Source organism: Oncorhynchus masou, chromosome 6, assembly GCF_036934945.1.
Source record: "Oncorhynchus masou masou isolate Uvic2021 chromosome 6, UVic_Omas_1.1, whole genome shotgun sequence".
NCBI lineage: Eukaryota > Metazoa > Chordata > Actinopteri > Salmoniformes > Salmonidae > Oncorhynchus > Oncorhynchus masou.
The window spans coordinates 44,950,394-44,966,106 of record NC_088217.1 but is presented as its reverse complement, the minus strand read 5'-3'; the positions used below and the strand labels follow the sequence as shown (position 1 = coordinate 44,966,106).

Sequence of the window (15,713 nt, the reverse complement as noted above, 5' to 3'; positions counted from 1 at the left end):
GTCCGTGTGAGCAGCAACAAGATGTTGAAAAGTAAAAATACTTGACATTAATGTCTGAGTGTTTTGCCTGAAATTCTCAAATCTAGAATAAAGTATAAAAGCTTTGATTATTCCTCTGAATGAAAAGATAAGGTATTGATAGTGAATGTTCAGTCTGCATAGCTTTGGAGTTTTCCCTCAGATTTGATGTGGTTGAGCTGGCAACTTGATGTTATCTGTCATTGCAGTGTCTATATCAAAGTGCTCCATTCCATCTCCACCCCTTCTCTCTCTCTCTCTCTCTCTCTCTCTCTCTCTCTCTCTCAAAATCAGTGGAGGCTGGCGGGAGGAGCTATTGCTCATTGTAATTGCTTGAATGGGGAAACTTGACTGAGAAAGACAAAGCGCTTCTGAGTGTGCTGCACTAATTTGACATAGCTTCCATGTACCCCTGTCTCTCCTCAAAAACACAAGGAAATAAGGATTTTTTTCATGCATCTATTTTGGTTTCGATGGAGATTAAAAATTGCCTTCACCTCAGAAGACAAGATGAGGAGAGATGTGTCTTTAGGGAGGTGGAAAAGCTATGCCAGTATTTCACAGCAGTCACGTCACCAGATTTGTCACCTCATCCTCTCTTTTATCCCTACCTCCCTCCCTCTCTCTCGCTCCCTCTCTGTCTGTCTCTCTGTGTCTCTCTAGTGAAGTTTGACGACTGTCAGCACAGCAAGGCTGTGGACTTCGAGAGCAGTGACCCTAACTTCAGTGTGCGTCCTGACGGCTCGGTGTACGCGGAGCAGGAGGTGGCCAACCTGTCTGATCCAGTCCAGTTCATGGTGACCGCCCGCGGAGGTCATGACCCTCATATCTGGGAGACCACGGTCAAGCTGGCCTTGGCTGGCCACCCGCCTTCTGTTCCTGTGAGTCAGGTAAACATATATACACTGCTAAAGTTATAAAGTTTGCCTTAGGTATAGACACACCAACACACCCCTGCTACTGACAGACTGTACTGAACCTCAGTTGTACAATTGCATGGAGACACGTACATTATTTATACACTTGGAAAACCTCTAGCCTCTCAGGTAAGATCAGTTTTCAATGATCCTCAAGTACATTATATAAAACCACATTTCAGGTTCTGCTTTTCAATATCATTAACAAACATTGCTTTTCAAATAAGATGTTGAATAGTGGGAGGCTTAATGCTCCCTCCAGGTCATGCTTTTAATCATAGAAAACGTCCAAGAATTGTGTAAAGCAATTGCAGAGCTGGGATTAAAATTCTGCCCACTCCTCCCAGCACAATAATGGAGGGCATGAAATAATTGACATTGATTGAGCTAATGTTCCACTCTGAGGGAGGCATGCAGGAACCAGGTGATGTGGTAACAGCACTTTGTAATTATGTTCCCACGTCGTGGGAGCAAGAGAGATTCAATAATAGAACAAGAAATAATTATGTTTGAGCAATCAAATGAAAATGTGAAAACCAGTTACATGTTTTAAATTGATACATTTTTGTTGGAAATCGCTTACAACTTATGCTAGGTACTTTCCGGACACTTTTCTTTCCGGCAGCAGTGTGTAATTTTGGTCAGCAGGTGATTCCGAAGTGGAAAATTGCTGTTATCCCCAGTAGAAAAGTTGTCATAAGTAATTTAAATTGTTTCATTAAATGTGTTGCCATGAAAAACTAAATTGTGGAAATGTATAATTCAGGATAAGGGATTTCTCCGACACTAAAATATTTTCAGAAACAAAAAAGACATGCAGCAAATGGTCATACTCCTTCTTTTTCTGGCTCAATATATTGTTAACCCTTTACAACCCTAATGCCATGTTAACCCTTTACAACCCTAATGCCATGTTAACCCTTTACAACCCTAATGCCATGTTAACCCTTTACAACCCTAATGCCATGTTAACCCTTTACAACCCTAATGCCATGTTAACCCTTTACAACCCTAAACCCATGTTAACCCTTTACAGCCCTAATGCCATGTTAACCCTTTACAGCCCTAATGCCATGTTAACCCTTTACAGCCCTAATGCCATGTTAACCCTTTACAACCCGAAAGCCATGTTAACCCTTTACAACCCGAAAGCCATGATAACCCTTTACAACCCGAAAGCCATGTTAACCCTTTACAACCCGAAAGCCATGTTAACCCTTTACAACCCGAAAGCCATGTTAACCCTTTACAACCCGAAAGCCATGTTAACCCTTTACAACCCGAAAGCTATGTTAACCCTTTACAACCCGAAAGCCATGATAACCCTTTACAACCCTAAACCCATGTTAACCCTTTACAACCCTAAACCCACGTTAACCCTTTACAACCCTAAACCCACGTTAACCCTTTACAACCCTAAACCCACGTTTACCCTTTACAACCCTAAACCCACGTTTACCCTTTACAACCCTAAACCCACGTTAACCCTTTACAACCCTAAACCCACGTTAACCCTTTACAACCCTAAACCCACGTTAACCCTTTGCAACCCTAAACCCACGTTAACCCTTTGCAACCCTAAACCCACGTTAACCCTTTGCAACCCTAAACCCACGTTAACCCTTTGCAACCCTAAACCCACGTTAACCCTTTACAACCCTAAACCCACGTTAACCCTTTACAACCCTAAACCCACGTTAACCCTTTGCAACCCTAAACCCACGTTAACCCTTTGCAACCCTAAACCCACGTTAACCCTTTACAACCCTAAACCCACGTTAACCCTTTACAACCCTAAACCCACGTTAACCCTTTACAACCCTAAACCCACGTTAACCCTTTACAACCCTAAACCCACGTTAACCCTTTACAACCCTAAACCCACGTTAACCCTTTACAACCCTAAACCCACGTTAACCCTTTACAACCCTAAACCCACGTTAACCCTTTACAACCCTAAACCCACGTTAACCCTTTACAACCCTAAACCCATGGCTATTTGATGTCGTTTAGCCACCGTATTTGGTCAGACTAATTCCAAGAAAAGCTAGGTGAATGGTTACTGAAGGGTAGAGAGAGAGCATGCATGTATGTGTGCGTGTCCTTCCCGATGTCATTAGGGTTTCCTCCTCCTACCGTGTGACCAAAACAGCACTGCAGACAGGCAGGGGCTCACGGGACTCACAGATGTGGCCTAGAAGAGCCCTGTCCTGTCCTCCTATACAGGGCCCTCCTAATGTCCTGTCCTCCTATACAGGGCCATTCTAATGTCCTGTCCTCACACACCTGACCCTCCTAATGTCCTGTCCTCACATCCCTGTCCAGGCACGGCGCCAGGATGTTTTCTCTCTCGAGACTAAGGGGGGGCTTGACCAATATGTGGGGGTGCTAAGAGAATTGTTGATTTTCATGACTTATTTATAAGGAAGTTCTCATTTCTTCAATAAAATCAGAAATAGCTATCACAATGTCAGAAATGACATTATTAATATCCTAAGTGCAGCCACAATGAGAAGTGCAATGCATTCAGCCTATACCTGTCAACTGTGCACACACTTGTAAAATGAACTGGCTGTCATCACAATCTTAGTGATTATATTTCTATTGCAAAAAAAATGTACTTGTAGGCCCTAGATACAGTGGGGCAAAAAAAGTATTTAGTAAGCCAACAATTGTGCAAGTTCTCCCACTTAAAAAGATGAGAGAGGCCTGTAATTTTCATCATAAGTACACTTCAACTATGAAAGACAAAATTAGAAAAAAAAAATCAGAAAATCACATTGTAGGATTTTTAATGAATTTATTTGCAAATTATGGTGGAAATAAGTATTTTGTCACCTACAAACAAGCAAGATTTCTGGCTCTCACAGACCTGTAACTTCTTCTTTAAGAGGCTCCTCTGTCCTACACTCGTTACCTGTATTAATGACACCTGTTTGAACTTGTTATCAGTATAAAAGACACCTGTCCACAACCTCAAACAGTCACACTCCAAACTCCACTATGGCCAAGACCAAAGAGCTGTCAAAGGACACCATAAACAAAATTGTAGACCTGCACCAGGCTGGGAAGACTGAATCTGCAATAGGTAAGCAGCTTGGTTTGAAGAAATCAACTGTGTGGGAGCAATTATTAGGAAATGGAAGACATACAAGACCACTGATAATCTCCCTCGATTTTTTTATGATTTTTTTATTTAACCTTTATTTAACCAGGTAGGCTAGTTGAGAACAAGTTCTCATTTGCAACTGCGACCTGGCCAAGATAAAGCATAGCAGTGTGAACAGACAACACAGAGTTACACATGGAGTAAACAATTAACAAGTCAATAACACAGTAGAAAAAAAGGGGAGTCTATATACATTGTGTGCAAAAGGCATGAGGAGGTAGGCGAATAATTACAATTTTGCAGATTAACACTGGAGTGATAAATGATCAGATGGTCATGTACAGGTAGAGATATTGGTGTGCAAAAGAGCAGAAAAGTAAATAAATAAAAACAGTATGGGGATGAGGTAGGTGAAAATGGGTGGGCTATTTACCAATAGACTATGTACAGCTGCAGCGATCGGTTAGCTGCTCAGATAGCAGATGTTTGAAGTTGGTGAGGGAGATAAAAGTCTCCAACTTCAGGGATTTTTGCAATTCATTCCAGTCACAGGCAGCAGAGTACTGGAACGAAAGGCGGCCAAATGAGGTGTTGGCTTTAGGGATGATCAGTGAGATACACCTGCTGGAGCGCGTGCTACGGATGGGTGTTGCCATCGTGACCAGTGAACTGAGATAAGGCGGAGCTTTACCTAGCATGGACTTGTAGATGACCTGGAGCCAGTGGGTCTGGCGACGAATATGTAGCGAGGGCCAGCCGACTAGAGCATACAAGTCGCAGTGGTGGGTGGTATAAGGTGCTTTAGTGACAAAACGGATGGCACTGTGATAAACTGCATCCAGTTTGCTGAGTAGAGTGTTGGAAGAAAGTTTGTAGATGACATCACCGAAGTCGAGGATCGGTAGGATAGTCAGTTTTATTAGGGTAAGTTTGGCAGCGTGAGTGAAGGAGGCTTTGTTGCGGAATAGAAAGCAGACTCTTGATTTGATTTTCGATTGGAGATGTTTGATATGAGTCTGGAAGGAGAGTTTACAGTCTAGCCAGACACCTAGGTACTTATAGATGTCCACATATTCAAGGTCGGAACCATCCAGGGTGGTGATGCTAGTCGGGCATGCGGGTGCAGGCAGCGATCGGTTGAAAAGCATACATTTGGTTTTACTAGCGTTTAAGAGCAGTTGGAGGCCACAGAAGGAGTGTTGTATGGGCATTGAAGATGAAACGTGGCTGGGTCTTTCAGCGTGACAATGATCCCAAACACACCGCCCGGGCAACAAAGGAGGGGCTTCGTAAGAAGAATTTCAAGGTCCTGGAGTGGCCTAGCCAGTCTCCAGATCTCAACCCCATAGAAAATCTTTGGAGGGAGTTGAAAGTCCGTGTTGCCCAGCAACAGCCCCAAAACATCGCTGCTCTAGAGGAGATCTGCATGGCGGAATGGGCCAAAATACCAGCAACAGTGTGTGAAAACCTTGTGAAGACTTACAGAAAACGTTTGACCTCTGTCATTGCCAACAAAGGGTATATAACAAAGTATTGAGATAAACTTTTGTTTTTGACCAAATACTTATTTTCCACCATAATTTGCAAATAAATTCATTAAAAATCCTACAATGTGATTTTCTGGATTTTTTTCCTCATTTTGTCTGTCATAGTTGAAGTGTACCTATGATGAAAATTCCAGGCTTCTCTCATATTTTTAAGTGGGATAACATGCACAATTGGTGGCTGACTAAATACTTTTTTTGCCCCACTGTATACATGCGTCCTGCTTTGTTTATCACAACGTCAGAAATGAAAGGAATAATATCTACACTGCGGCCACATCGAGAGTTGCGTTTACCATATGCCTGTCAGCTGTGCACGCATGTTGTAAAATGAGCTGGCTATCATCACAATCTTAGCCAATATATTTCTGTTGCAAAAATACTTGTAGGCCGACTGGCCGACAATATGCCTGCGTCTTCTTGTTCCATCCAAATCAGCGCGATTGCATCATGTTCCCACCACCGGACAGGCGCGCTCTGTCTGTAAATAAAAGTCTTTTCAGTTACTCATCAAGTGTTGTTTTATAGAAGGACGATGCGTCTGTTGTGGTTCAGTGCAAACGAGTCTATAATCTTCTGGACATCCAGGGCCTTGGTTCTTTCTGCATGTATGGACAGGCAGGCCAGGTTGCTGAGTCGAGAGTTTGCCCAGTATTTCATTCGGTATTTCATGGTCCGTGTACTTAGCGTTTCGAGTATCATCTGAGATTTTCTCGTGCAACTGTTTTGTCGAATTTGCCTATGAACTGTAAAAGTTCACGGAAGTTTCCCTGGTTGACAGCCGTGTCGTTTTCTGTCTCCTCTATGGCAGTGTAACGCAATGACTTCACAACTGCTCTCATATACTCTCTGTTCTCTGACTAGTTTAGAATGTCCATCACTTAGAGTGTTGCATATTGTTGAGCCAGACTCTTTCTGAATAGTCCACTCATTCCACGCTGTCACTTGAACGAACGTGTGGCCTTCTTCCAGTTCTGGTAGCCATCGTGGGTAAATGCCGCCTTCTCTCCACCATGGTTTCTTGGACGTTGCAAGTGGCCGCATGCAAAACAGTCCTTTGAAATTGAATATTCCAACCATTTGTAATCCTCATACCATCTACGATTGAAGTAGCAATCCTGCTGTCCAACTTTTGTGGCTGGATAACGCCGAAGAAGAGGGCGCCTTGGTTCTTCAACAGGTGACTGGCTTAACTCAGAGGGAGCGGTGGCTGTGCTAACAGTGCAGCTAACGGTGGCTGTGGAGCAGCTAGCAGCGATAAACTGCTCTGGTGCTCCCTCACGTGGTGGCTCACGAGTTTCTCTCGCCGACTCATCTTTCTTATCTTCCTCTTCTTCTTTGGCCCCCTTGGAGACAGGGTTTGGATTTTCAATTCCTACCTGCACTCTTCTCTTGGTCAGAAAACGGTCCATTGCAACTGAGCGAGATGGGCAACTAGCTAGCTAGACGTTAGCTCACATAACTAACATGCGCGAGCACACACACCAGACTCCCCTCCCACCACAAACACACACACGTCATAGGGTACACATCCACGCAGCCAGTGATCTGATTGGGAACAAAATGGCTGGTAATTAACTTTTTCATATTTCTTTATGTAAAAATACTAAAATGTTTGAGGGGGCCTTACTGTGGCTACACAGATTTGTGACGGAGCTATAGTCGTCCTAGCCCCGGTGTAGCGCCGTGCATGTCCCTGGCCCTCCTAATGTCCTGTCCTCACATCCCTGGCCCTCCTAATGTCCTGTCCTCACATCCCTGGCCCTCCTAATGTCCTGTCCTCACATCCCTGGCCCTCCTAATGTCCTGTCCTCACATCCCTGGCCCTCCTAATGTCCTGTCCTCACATCCCTGGCCCTCTTAATGTCCTATCCTCACATCCCTGGCCCTCCTAATGTCCTGTCCACCCTCCCTCACTCCCTCTTCTGTTTCGTTTGGAGAGGTAAAGCAATTAAACTCAAATTCACCAACAACAACAAAGCCACTGTGGAACAGCATTCTACCCCAGCATTCTACTCCAACTGTTTTCTCATTTCATTTGGGGATGCTGTTGTCCGGAGCCTGCTGGTTTTCTGTTCTTCCTGATAATGAATTACACCCACCTGGTGTCCTAGGTCTAAATCAGTCCCTGCTGAGAGGGGAACAATGAAAAAACTAAATGAGTGAAACTGGCTTCGAGGTCCAGAGGTGAGTTTGAGGGTTCTGTAGTATTGATTAAAAGATTATTGTATACGGAACGATAATACAGAATTGCTTGCTCCCAGTTTCAAAAATAGATGTGTCCTACTCAGTGAGGAGCAGATTTAGGTTATACAAGTATTGACTGAAACAGAGGAATGTTGTGAGGGCACAGACATTGAAATGTGTGAAATGCTGTGGCGGAGTTGTGTCATCTGAGCCACTTTGTGTCATCTGAGCCACTATCTCTGAGTCAATAGTGTTGAAAGGGAGAGGGAAGAACAATCAGATTACACCAAAATATAATCAACATGTAATGACAACAGTACAATTTTAAAAGGTGCTTAACCAGCCAAAAGATATTAGGTGATTTAAAAGATAGACGGTTCCATTACCAGGTAATTGCATATATTACATTTCAGAGCAGACATGTGTACAGGGACTCATTGGACTCCTGTTATTATGTTATATTAATAGTTGGCTTGATTTACCTCTTCCTAGATGAACTGTGCATAGTGCTTGGTATGTGTTGGTGTGTGCATTAGAGCGTATCTGTTTATATTGGATGCACATTTATATCTGTGAACATTAGTTTGTCGACCTCCTGTTTAAGAGTATGAGGCATTAGTAGTGTCACTCTGGCTGCCAGGTACTCAGGCTATGGTGCCCTACATGTCCACTGAGTCTGTATGCACATACCCCCTGCTAATTTCATGCTGCTCTGGTCTGTCTTCTCCTGCAGCTTAGAGGCAGAGAGTCCGTTATGCACCAGTACACTGAGTCTTACTTTTATCCCCCTTCACCAGAATACCTGTATGTGTTAGATTAGAGAGCAGAGACCCGTACAGTAGCGGGGAGGGGTTTAGGACCTAGGGTCTTACTGGTCGGTGAGGTGGCAATACAGGGTCTGAGAGTGAAGGTCATGATGACTAGTCTATGTTGTGATTGCAGCCCAGTTCTACATCCACAAGAGTAATGTATCAATAGTCATAGCAGCCTTCTTTAATTCCCTTGATTCTATAAGAGGTCAGATTTGGGATACCTGTCTTCTCTTGATTGTCATGCCCATCGCGCCCCCGCCCTTGTTCACCACGGACCACTGCTCTGATCAGGCCTCGTCGGAGAGAATAAGCTTGGGAGAATGAAGGAGCGATAGAACAGCTCAAGATCAACAGTGAATGGAGGAAGGGAAAGGAGCACATACTTGATATTGTGTAATTGAAAGGCCCTGTTTAGTGTTGCCTCCTGCTCTTCAGAATGACAACCTCCAGATGTCAGCTCCAGGGCTGCGGGGCTGACTGATGCCCCAGTGACATGCAGCCTGGCTGGGAGGAGAGAGCAGCCAGCTGGCCAGCCCGCTAGCTCTGGGCCTAGGGAGCTCTTGGTGGTTCTGGGACTGATTTCACACTCCAAGATCCCTGCTTGCGCGCACACACACACACACACACACACACACACACACACACACACACACACACACACACACACACACACACACACACACACACACCCAACATACCTTTCTCACAGCACAAAGAGCCTGTTCCAGTTTCCCCTTTTTTCTTTCTAATTGTGGTGATGTTTGTCATTGTGCCAGCTTCGCAGGGCTATAATTTGCCATGCTGTTTGGAGTGTGAGTCACGTGGATACACTGCAGTGGTATCATCCATAGACAGGCTCTTTGCTCTGTTGTGGATGCCTGGCACCGCGTTTGGAGGAATGTGGGAGTTTGCCAATGCAACAGCGATCAGATGCATCGACCCCATTATCAGCGGCCCTGATGTCCTGCATTCGTCAGCAGACTAAGGTTTTGATAATGATGGCGAGCAGCAGTACTGTGTGAGTTATTCAACAGATATCGGAGGTGCTGATAAGGACTTTATCAGGGAGGGAGCACATGGGGTAGAAACAGAGGTTCTATGCAAGAGGCAGGGAAGCCTTGGAGCATCATGGGTACCATCCTTACTCATCCTCACATAGCGGCATCTTTACATATCAACTCCACCCTCTCTGCTTTCTATCAATATAGGATCTCACATTTTATTTGTTTTTTTTCTGTTTTTCTCTTCCCCCTATTTCCTTTCTCTTTGTTTATGTCAAACACACAAATTCACGCATGCACGCGCACACACTACTTCCACCTGCCACCCATGAAAGTAATGGCACGCTCGCATCTCGCACCACTGCCCCTGTGCTGGTACCTGTGAGTGTTGTGGATGAGCGGAGCTGAAGCGAGAGTTATCTTATCTGGGCACCACATCTGGTCCCCTATCCCTCACTCTCCCCCCCCCCCTCCCCTCTCTCTCCTGCCCGGCTACCTTCATCACTGCTGCTATCAGGAGGCCTGCTGTAAAGCCCTGTAGTCAAATCCACTAAACCGTGAAGAATTAAAACAAAGGGGGGGAAATATACAGTATGTTTGCTCAGGTTTAGCTTGCATCTGTCTCTCTGTCTGACAAACCGTATGTGTATGGATAAGCTGACCTACCCGCCGGTGATTCAAGTTTGAGTTGGGTGTGTGCGTCTCCTCTGAGTAGGTTTAACAGAAGGATTTCTGCTTGGCTTCAAGTCTACAGCAGCATGCATGTCTCTGTTTGTGGGGAACAGGAGAAACAGCAGGATCACTGGGTTACACAAACACTACCATCTCAAGCATGAGGACACAGCAACCCTCACTGGATAGATACCATATACACTTCCCAGAGGTCTACCAATGTATGCAGTATGTCTTATAAACACATAGGGACAGATTTACAATGTGTTTACACCAGTGTGCGATGTACCTGTTAACATGAGGAGATAAAACATGAAATAAAAAATCCCAAAAATCAAATGAGGGATTAAGATTAGGTAAAGTGTAATGTACACTGAACAAAAATATGAACGCAACATGTAAAGTCTTGGTCCCATGTTTCATGATCTGAAATAAAAGATTCCAAAAAAGATAATCCGTCCATCTCACAAGTGTGCCATATCAAGAATCTGATTAAACAGCATGGTCATTACACACCTTGTGCTGGGGACAGTAAAAGGCCACTCAAAAATGTGGAGTTTTGTCACACAACACTGCCACAGATGTCACAGATGTCTTTAAATGTAACCTTTTTTTAACTAGGCAAGTCAGAACAAATTCTTATTTACAATGATGGACTACCGGGGAACAGTGGGTTAACTGCCTTGTTCAAGGGGAGAACGACATATTATTACCTTGTCAGGGATTTGATCCAGCAACCTTTTTGTTACTGGTCCAACGCTCTAACCATTAGGCTACCTGCCGCCCCAATTGGCATGCTTACTGCAGGAATGTCCACCAGAGCTGTTGCCAGATAATTTAATGTTACTTTCTCTACCATAAGCCGCCTCCAACGTCATTTTAGAGAATTTGTTAGTTCATCCAACTAACCTCACAACCGCAGAGCAGGTATAACCACGCCAGCCATGGACCACCATATTCCAGCTTCTTCACCTGTGGGATCATCTGAGAACTGCCACCCGGACAGCTGATGAAACTGTAGTATTTCTGTAGTATTTCTGTCTGTAATAAAGCTCTTTTGTGGTGGAAAACTCATTTTGATTGGCAGGGCATGGCTCCCCAGTGCGTGTGGTTGGCCTTTGCCCTCCCAGCCCCAACCAGAACTGCTCCCGTCCGTGTATGCAAAATCCATAGATTAGGGCCTAATGAATTTAAATTGACTGATTTACTCCTATGATCTGTAACTCAGTAGAATCATTTAAATTCTTGCATGTTGCGTTTTATCATTTTTGTTCAGTATGTTTATATTTTATTCTCCTCTTTTATCTAAAAATATTTACATGCGTACATTTTTTTATTATTATTTTTTACCTTTATTTAACCAGGCAAGTCAGTTAAGAACAAATTCTTATTTGCAATGACAGCCTAGGAACAGTGGGTTAACTGCCTGTTCAGGGCCAGAACGACAGATTTGTACCTTGTCAGCTTGGGGATTTGAACTTGCAACCTTTCGGTTACTAGTCCAACGCACTAACCACTAGGCCTCATGATCTGGGAAGCTAGTCTTTGCTTATAATAGCAGTGAATCGCCAATGATCTCACACACTGCAGGACGACTGTTGGTCCTCCTAACATTCTGATCTTGCTGTTATTGAAGTGATATTTCATCAATCCATTTTCATTTGGAGTAAGGCCTCTTTCAGTGGGATATGTCACGGAATGCGTCACACGGAGCAGCATAGTTCTGAGACTCAGAAGGTCAAGTTGGAGACATCCAACTGTGATTTTTCAGACTGAGAAGATTTTTGCTGGATAAAGACATAGAAGTCAACCTCTGTGGACTGTGCAGAGGCAATTGGTAAGCTTTCTGCAGGACAAATACCTGAAATTCATGCTAAGGCTGGGTCCTCTTCGGTGATTTGCCAAGTGCGTTAAGGTGAAGAGTCAAAAGCATGGAGTGTATTTGAATTGGAAATTTTATTTATTTCCATTCATTGTATTATCTTCAAGAAACAGTGAAAATATGTTTTATTATGTTCCTTGTCACCTGACAAGGTTGATTTTCATGACTGATTAGTCACCTGTACTTTCCATACTCTACACTTTTAGAAGATGAACTAATAATTCATTGACACCACTCCTTTCTATTGAGACTTTACATTGTGTAGTTGGCTCTCAAGTTATTGTTGAATACTGTTGGTCAGCCAATGTACAGTATGTGTTGATTTCTTGTCTTTTCAGATTGGAGTGGAGGATATGATTGCAAGGGCCTGGGACTCTAATCCCAGGGTTATCAAGTTTCCACGGAAACATCAAAGAAGCTCTTCTGCCAATGGTCTGAGACGACAGAAGCGAGACTGGGTCATCCCACCAATCAATGTGCCCGAAAACTCTAGAGGACCCTTCCCACAAATGCTTGTCAGAGTGAGTGACAGTTATCACACTTATCAAGAACTACTGATGTGCAGTTAAGTCGAAGTTGTCTTTTTGAAATGTTTAAAAGCTACTGTATATATCCTCTTCTCAGTTGGTAGTCACTTATGCCTGTGTTGTAAACTAGAAATGAGTTAATCGTCAATTCTGATAACAACTCGAACTTGCTCTGTTTTCACTCCCGCGGATAAGGCTTTTTACTTTTATTTGAGCCAAAGCCAAAGACATCTTCAAGCTAGACATTCCACGTTTGTCTAAGGGTCACTCACCTAAGCAACTGAGGAGAAGGGTAGAATAGATCTCATACAATCACTATGAAGGGCTGAACAGAACACCACACTGGTAGTTTCTATCAAGGACCTTCAGCAGGTAAAGAGAATGATTTGAGTGGTGATGCAGCACCACGTGATTGGTCTGGTACGCCTTAAAACTCTACACAGACAGAAATCCAGACACACAGACAAGAGGATACAGACAGATGGACACACACACAGCACTGCTTCACCAGTTAACTGTCTTAGAAGTGACAAACCATCTCCATTCCTGTTGGCATTATATGGCAGCTCTGCCAGTGTGGTTAGTTCTGTTAGCTCCATGGTTCCAGGATGCTCCTGGAAACTGTGTGCTGCCTCTGTTCAGATCGTCCAGGCCTTTCTCTGGGCCACCACAGAGCTCCCTCACGCCCATTTGTATCGCGCGGCTTACACTCCCGGATTACTGAAATCTCCTTTCACCAACGAGTCGGCAAGAGGGCAGATTTTCCACCAAAGCAAAAAAACACTCATTCACTCACCCACACAGACTACAGGAGCAGGGTGGATAAGGGGAGCCGTAGGATTGTACCACCCTGCTGGAGAAATGAACACCCCTTCATCTCCTTTCATCTCCTTCATATTCAGCGTCAGATGGTTGGGTTTACTGACACCCCGGGGGTTCGTGTGTGTGTGTGTGTGTGTGTGTGTGTGTGTGTGTGTGTGTGTGTGTGTGTGTGTGTGTGTGTGTGTGTGTGTGTGTGTGTGTGTGTGTGTGTGTGTGTGTGTGTGTGTGTGTGTGTGTGTGTGTGTGTGCAAGCGCATGCTTCGGTTATAGCCTTTAGCTGTAGTAAAATAGTTATGTTCCTTAACCATGGGGGGGGTGCATCACATCTGTGGCCCAGTGCGGTATTAAATGCCCTCTTCTCCCTGCAACACCGCTTGGCTGACTGGGCCGTTCCATTGTGACAGCTAGCCAGTGAAGAGAGCAGAAGGGATTTAGTTTTTTATCTCTCGTCTTAGGGGGTTTTCACATATAGTCCTCTTTAAAATAACCGATCTCAGTCCTCTTTAAAGTGAACTCTGGGGTAAAAAAATAACTCAGTTCTCTTTGTATTCACACTACCCTTGCATTTAAATTAGGACTCAACTCTTTTGCCAGTTCACTATTTTGTGGTATGTGTCCTCTTTGCATTCACATTTCTACGTTTAGAAAGGATAAAGGATATTTTTCCAACATTCACTCAATGTACTCTGGGTTTTTACAAAGTACAGGGCAAGCCATTACATCAGAACAGCTAGATATATCTACACACTTAGTAAAAAATTGCTATCTAGAACCGAAAAGGTTCCCTTTTAAGAACCATTTTTGGTTCCAGGTCAAACCCCTTTGGTTCCAGGTAGAATGCTTTTAGGTTCCATGTAGAACCCTTTGCACAGAGGGTTCTATATGGAACCCAAAAGGGTTCAACCTGAATCCAAAAATGATTCTACCTGGAACCAAAAGGGTTCTCCTATGCGGAGCCTGCCCTTCTGCTCTCTTCACACACACACACACACACACACACACACACACACACACACACACACACACACACACACACACACACACACACACACACACACACACACACACACACACACACACACACACAGGAACCCCCGGGGTGTGAGGACAGGACATTAGGAGGGCCAGGGATGTGAGGAATGGAGGAGAAACAGTGTTGCAGTCCTCAAGCCTGGGGAGCGTTGTGTTCACATTGCCCTAAAAAGGGAACCGGACTGAGGAATTCAAGCGAACTGAACTCAAACCACTTCAGTTCGATTCGCTTTGTGGGCTCTTTTGAAGGGTCTGAGTTCCTTTGGAGTGTTCACACTGCATAAAAATTGGCTGAAAGAGTGACCAAGTGTGAAAACACCCTTAGAGGTGACCTAGAACAACCTCTGTGGATACAGCAGCACACTGACAGCACACTGAGTCCCCCATACGTCCAGAGTTTTAGAAACTCTCCGACTATCTCTCTAGCTCTTTTATGAGGTGAGACAGTCCCAAACAGCCAGATTCACCAGGGTTCACAATTTAAAGTAATTCCCTGTTTTCATCTGAGAAACCTTCACCAGGTTGGCCAGTTTGATTTAGTTGAACACATGGAGAAGATTTATGTTTCCATCAACACATGTAATATGAGGCCGCAGGAGTTATTGTTTGTGATTTGTTTAACCCCAATTACATCCAAAACAGAGTCTGGATAATAAACAATAAACACACAACATTCATGATCAGCCAGTTGGTTTCCAATTAGGGACTGTTCTCTGTTTTAAGTCCATTAGTCCATTAGTGCTGGCTTGGAGTGGAGGGAGTCTGATGTCCACTTTAATCATCTGATTTTACTGCTCTTTCCAGGGATGTCTGGTTCCGGCCATATCCTTATTATCCTCACCTACCTCCACCACACACCACCACCTTCACCACTCACCACCACCATCACTCATCACCACAACCCACCACCACCTTCACCACCCACCACTCACCACCGCCATCACCACCATCACCCATCACCACCACAACCCACCACCATCACCACAACCCACCACCACCACTGCCACCCACAACACACCACCACCACCCCTAACTCCGCCACCCACCACCACCCATGACCTCCACCACCTACCACCACCACCTTCACCACTCACCACCACCATCACCACCATCACCCATCACCACCACAACCCACCACCATCACCACAACCCACCACCACTGCCACCCACCACCACCACCACACACCACC

The 15,713-nt window shown here is 44.5% G+C and overlaps 1 protein-coding gene across 2 annotated transcripts in view; it reads left to right on the top strand.

Annotated features, from left to right (window-relative positions):
- The window catches only part of LOC135542116 (cadherin-4-like), a 250,989-nt gene that overhangs the window by 170,698 nt on the left and 64,578 nt on the right, over nt 1-15,713 (top strand). For both annotated transcript variants that reach the window (XM_064968776.1, XM_064968778.1), the window contains 2 exons: nt 682-908; nt 12,481-12,663. In XM_064968776.1, coding sequence (XP_064824848.1) covers nt 682-908; nt 12,481-12,663 — 410 coding nt within the window. The remainder of the gene's footprint in view (nt 1-681; nt 909-12,480; nt 12,664-15,713) is intronic.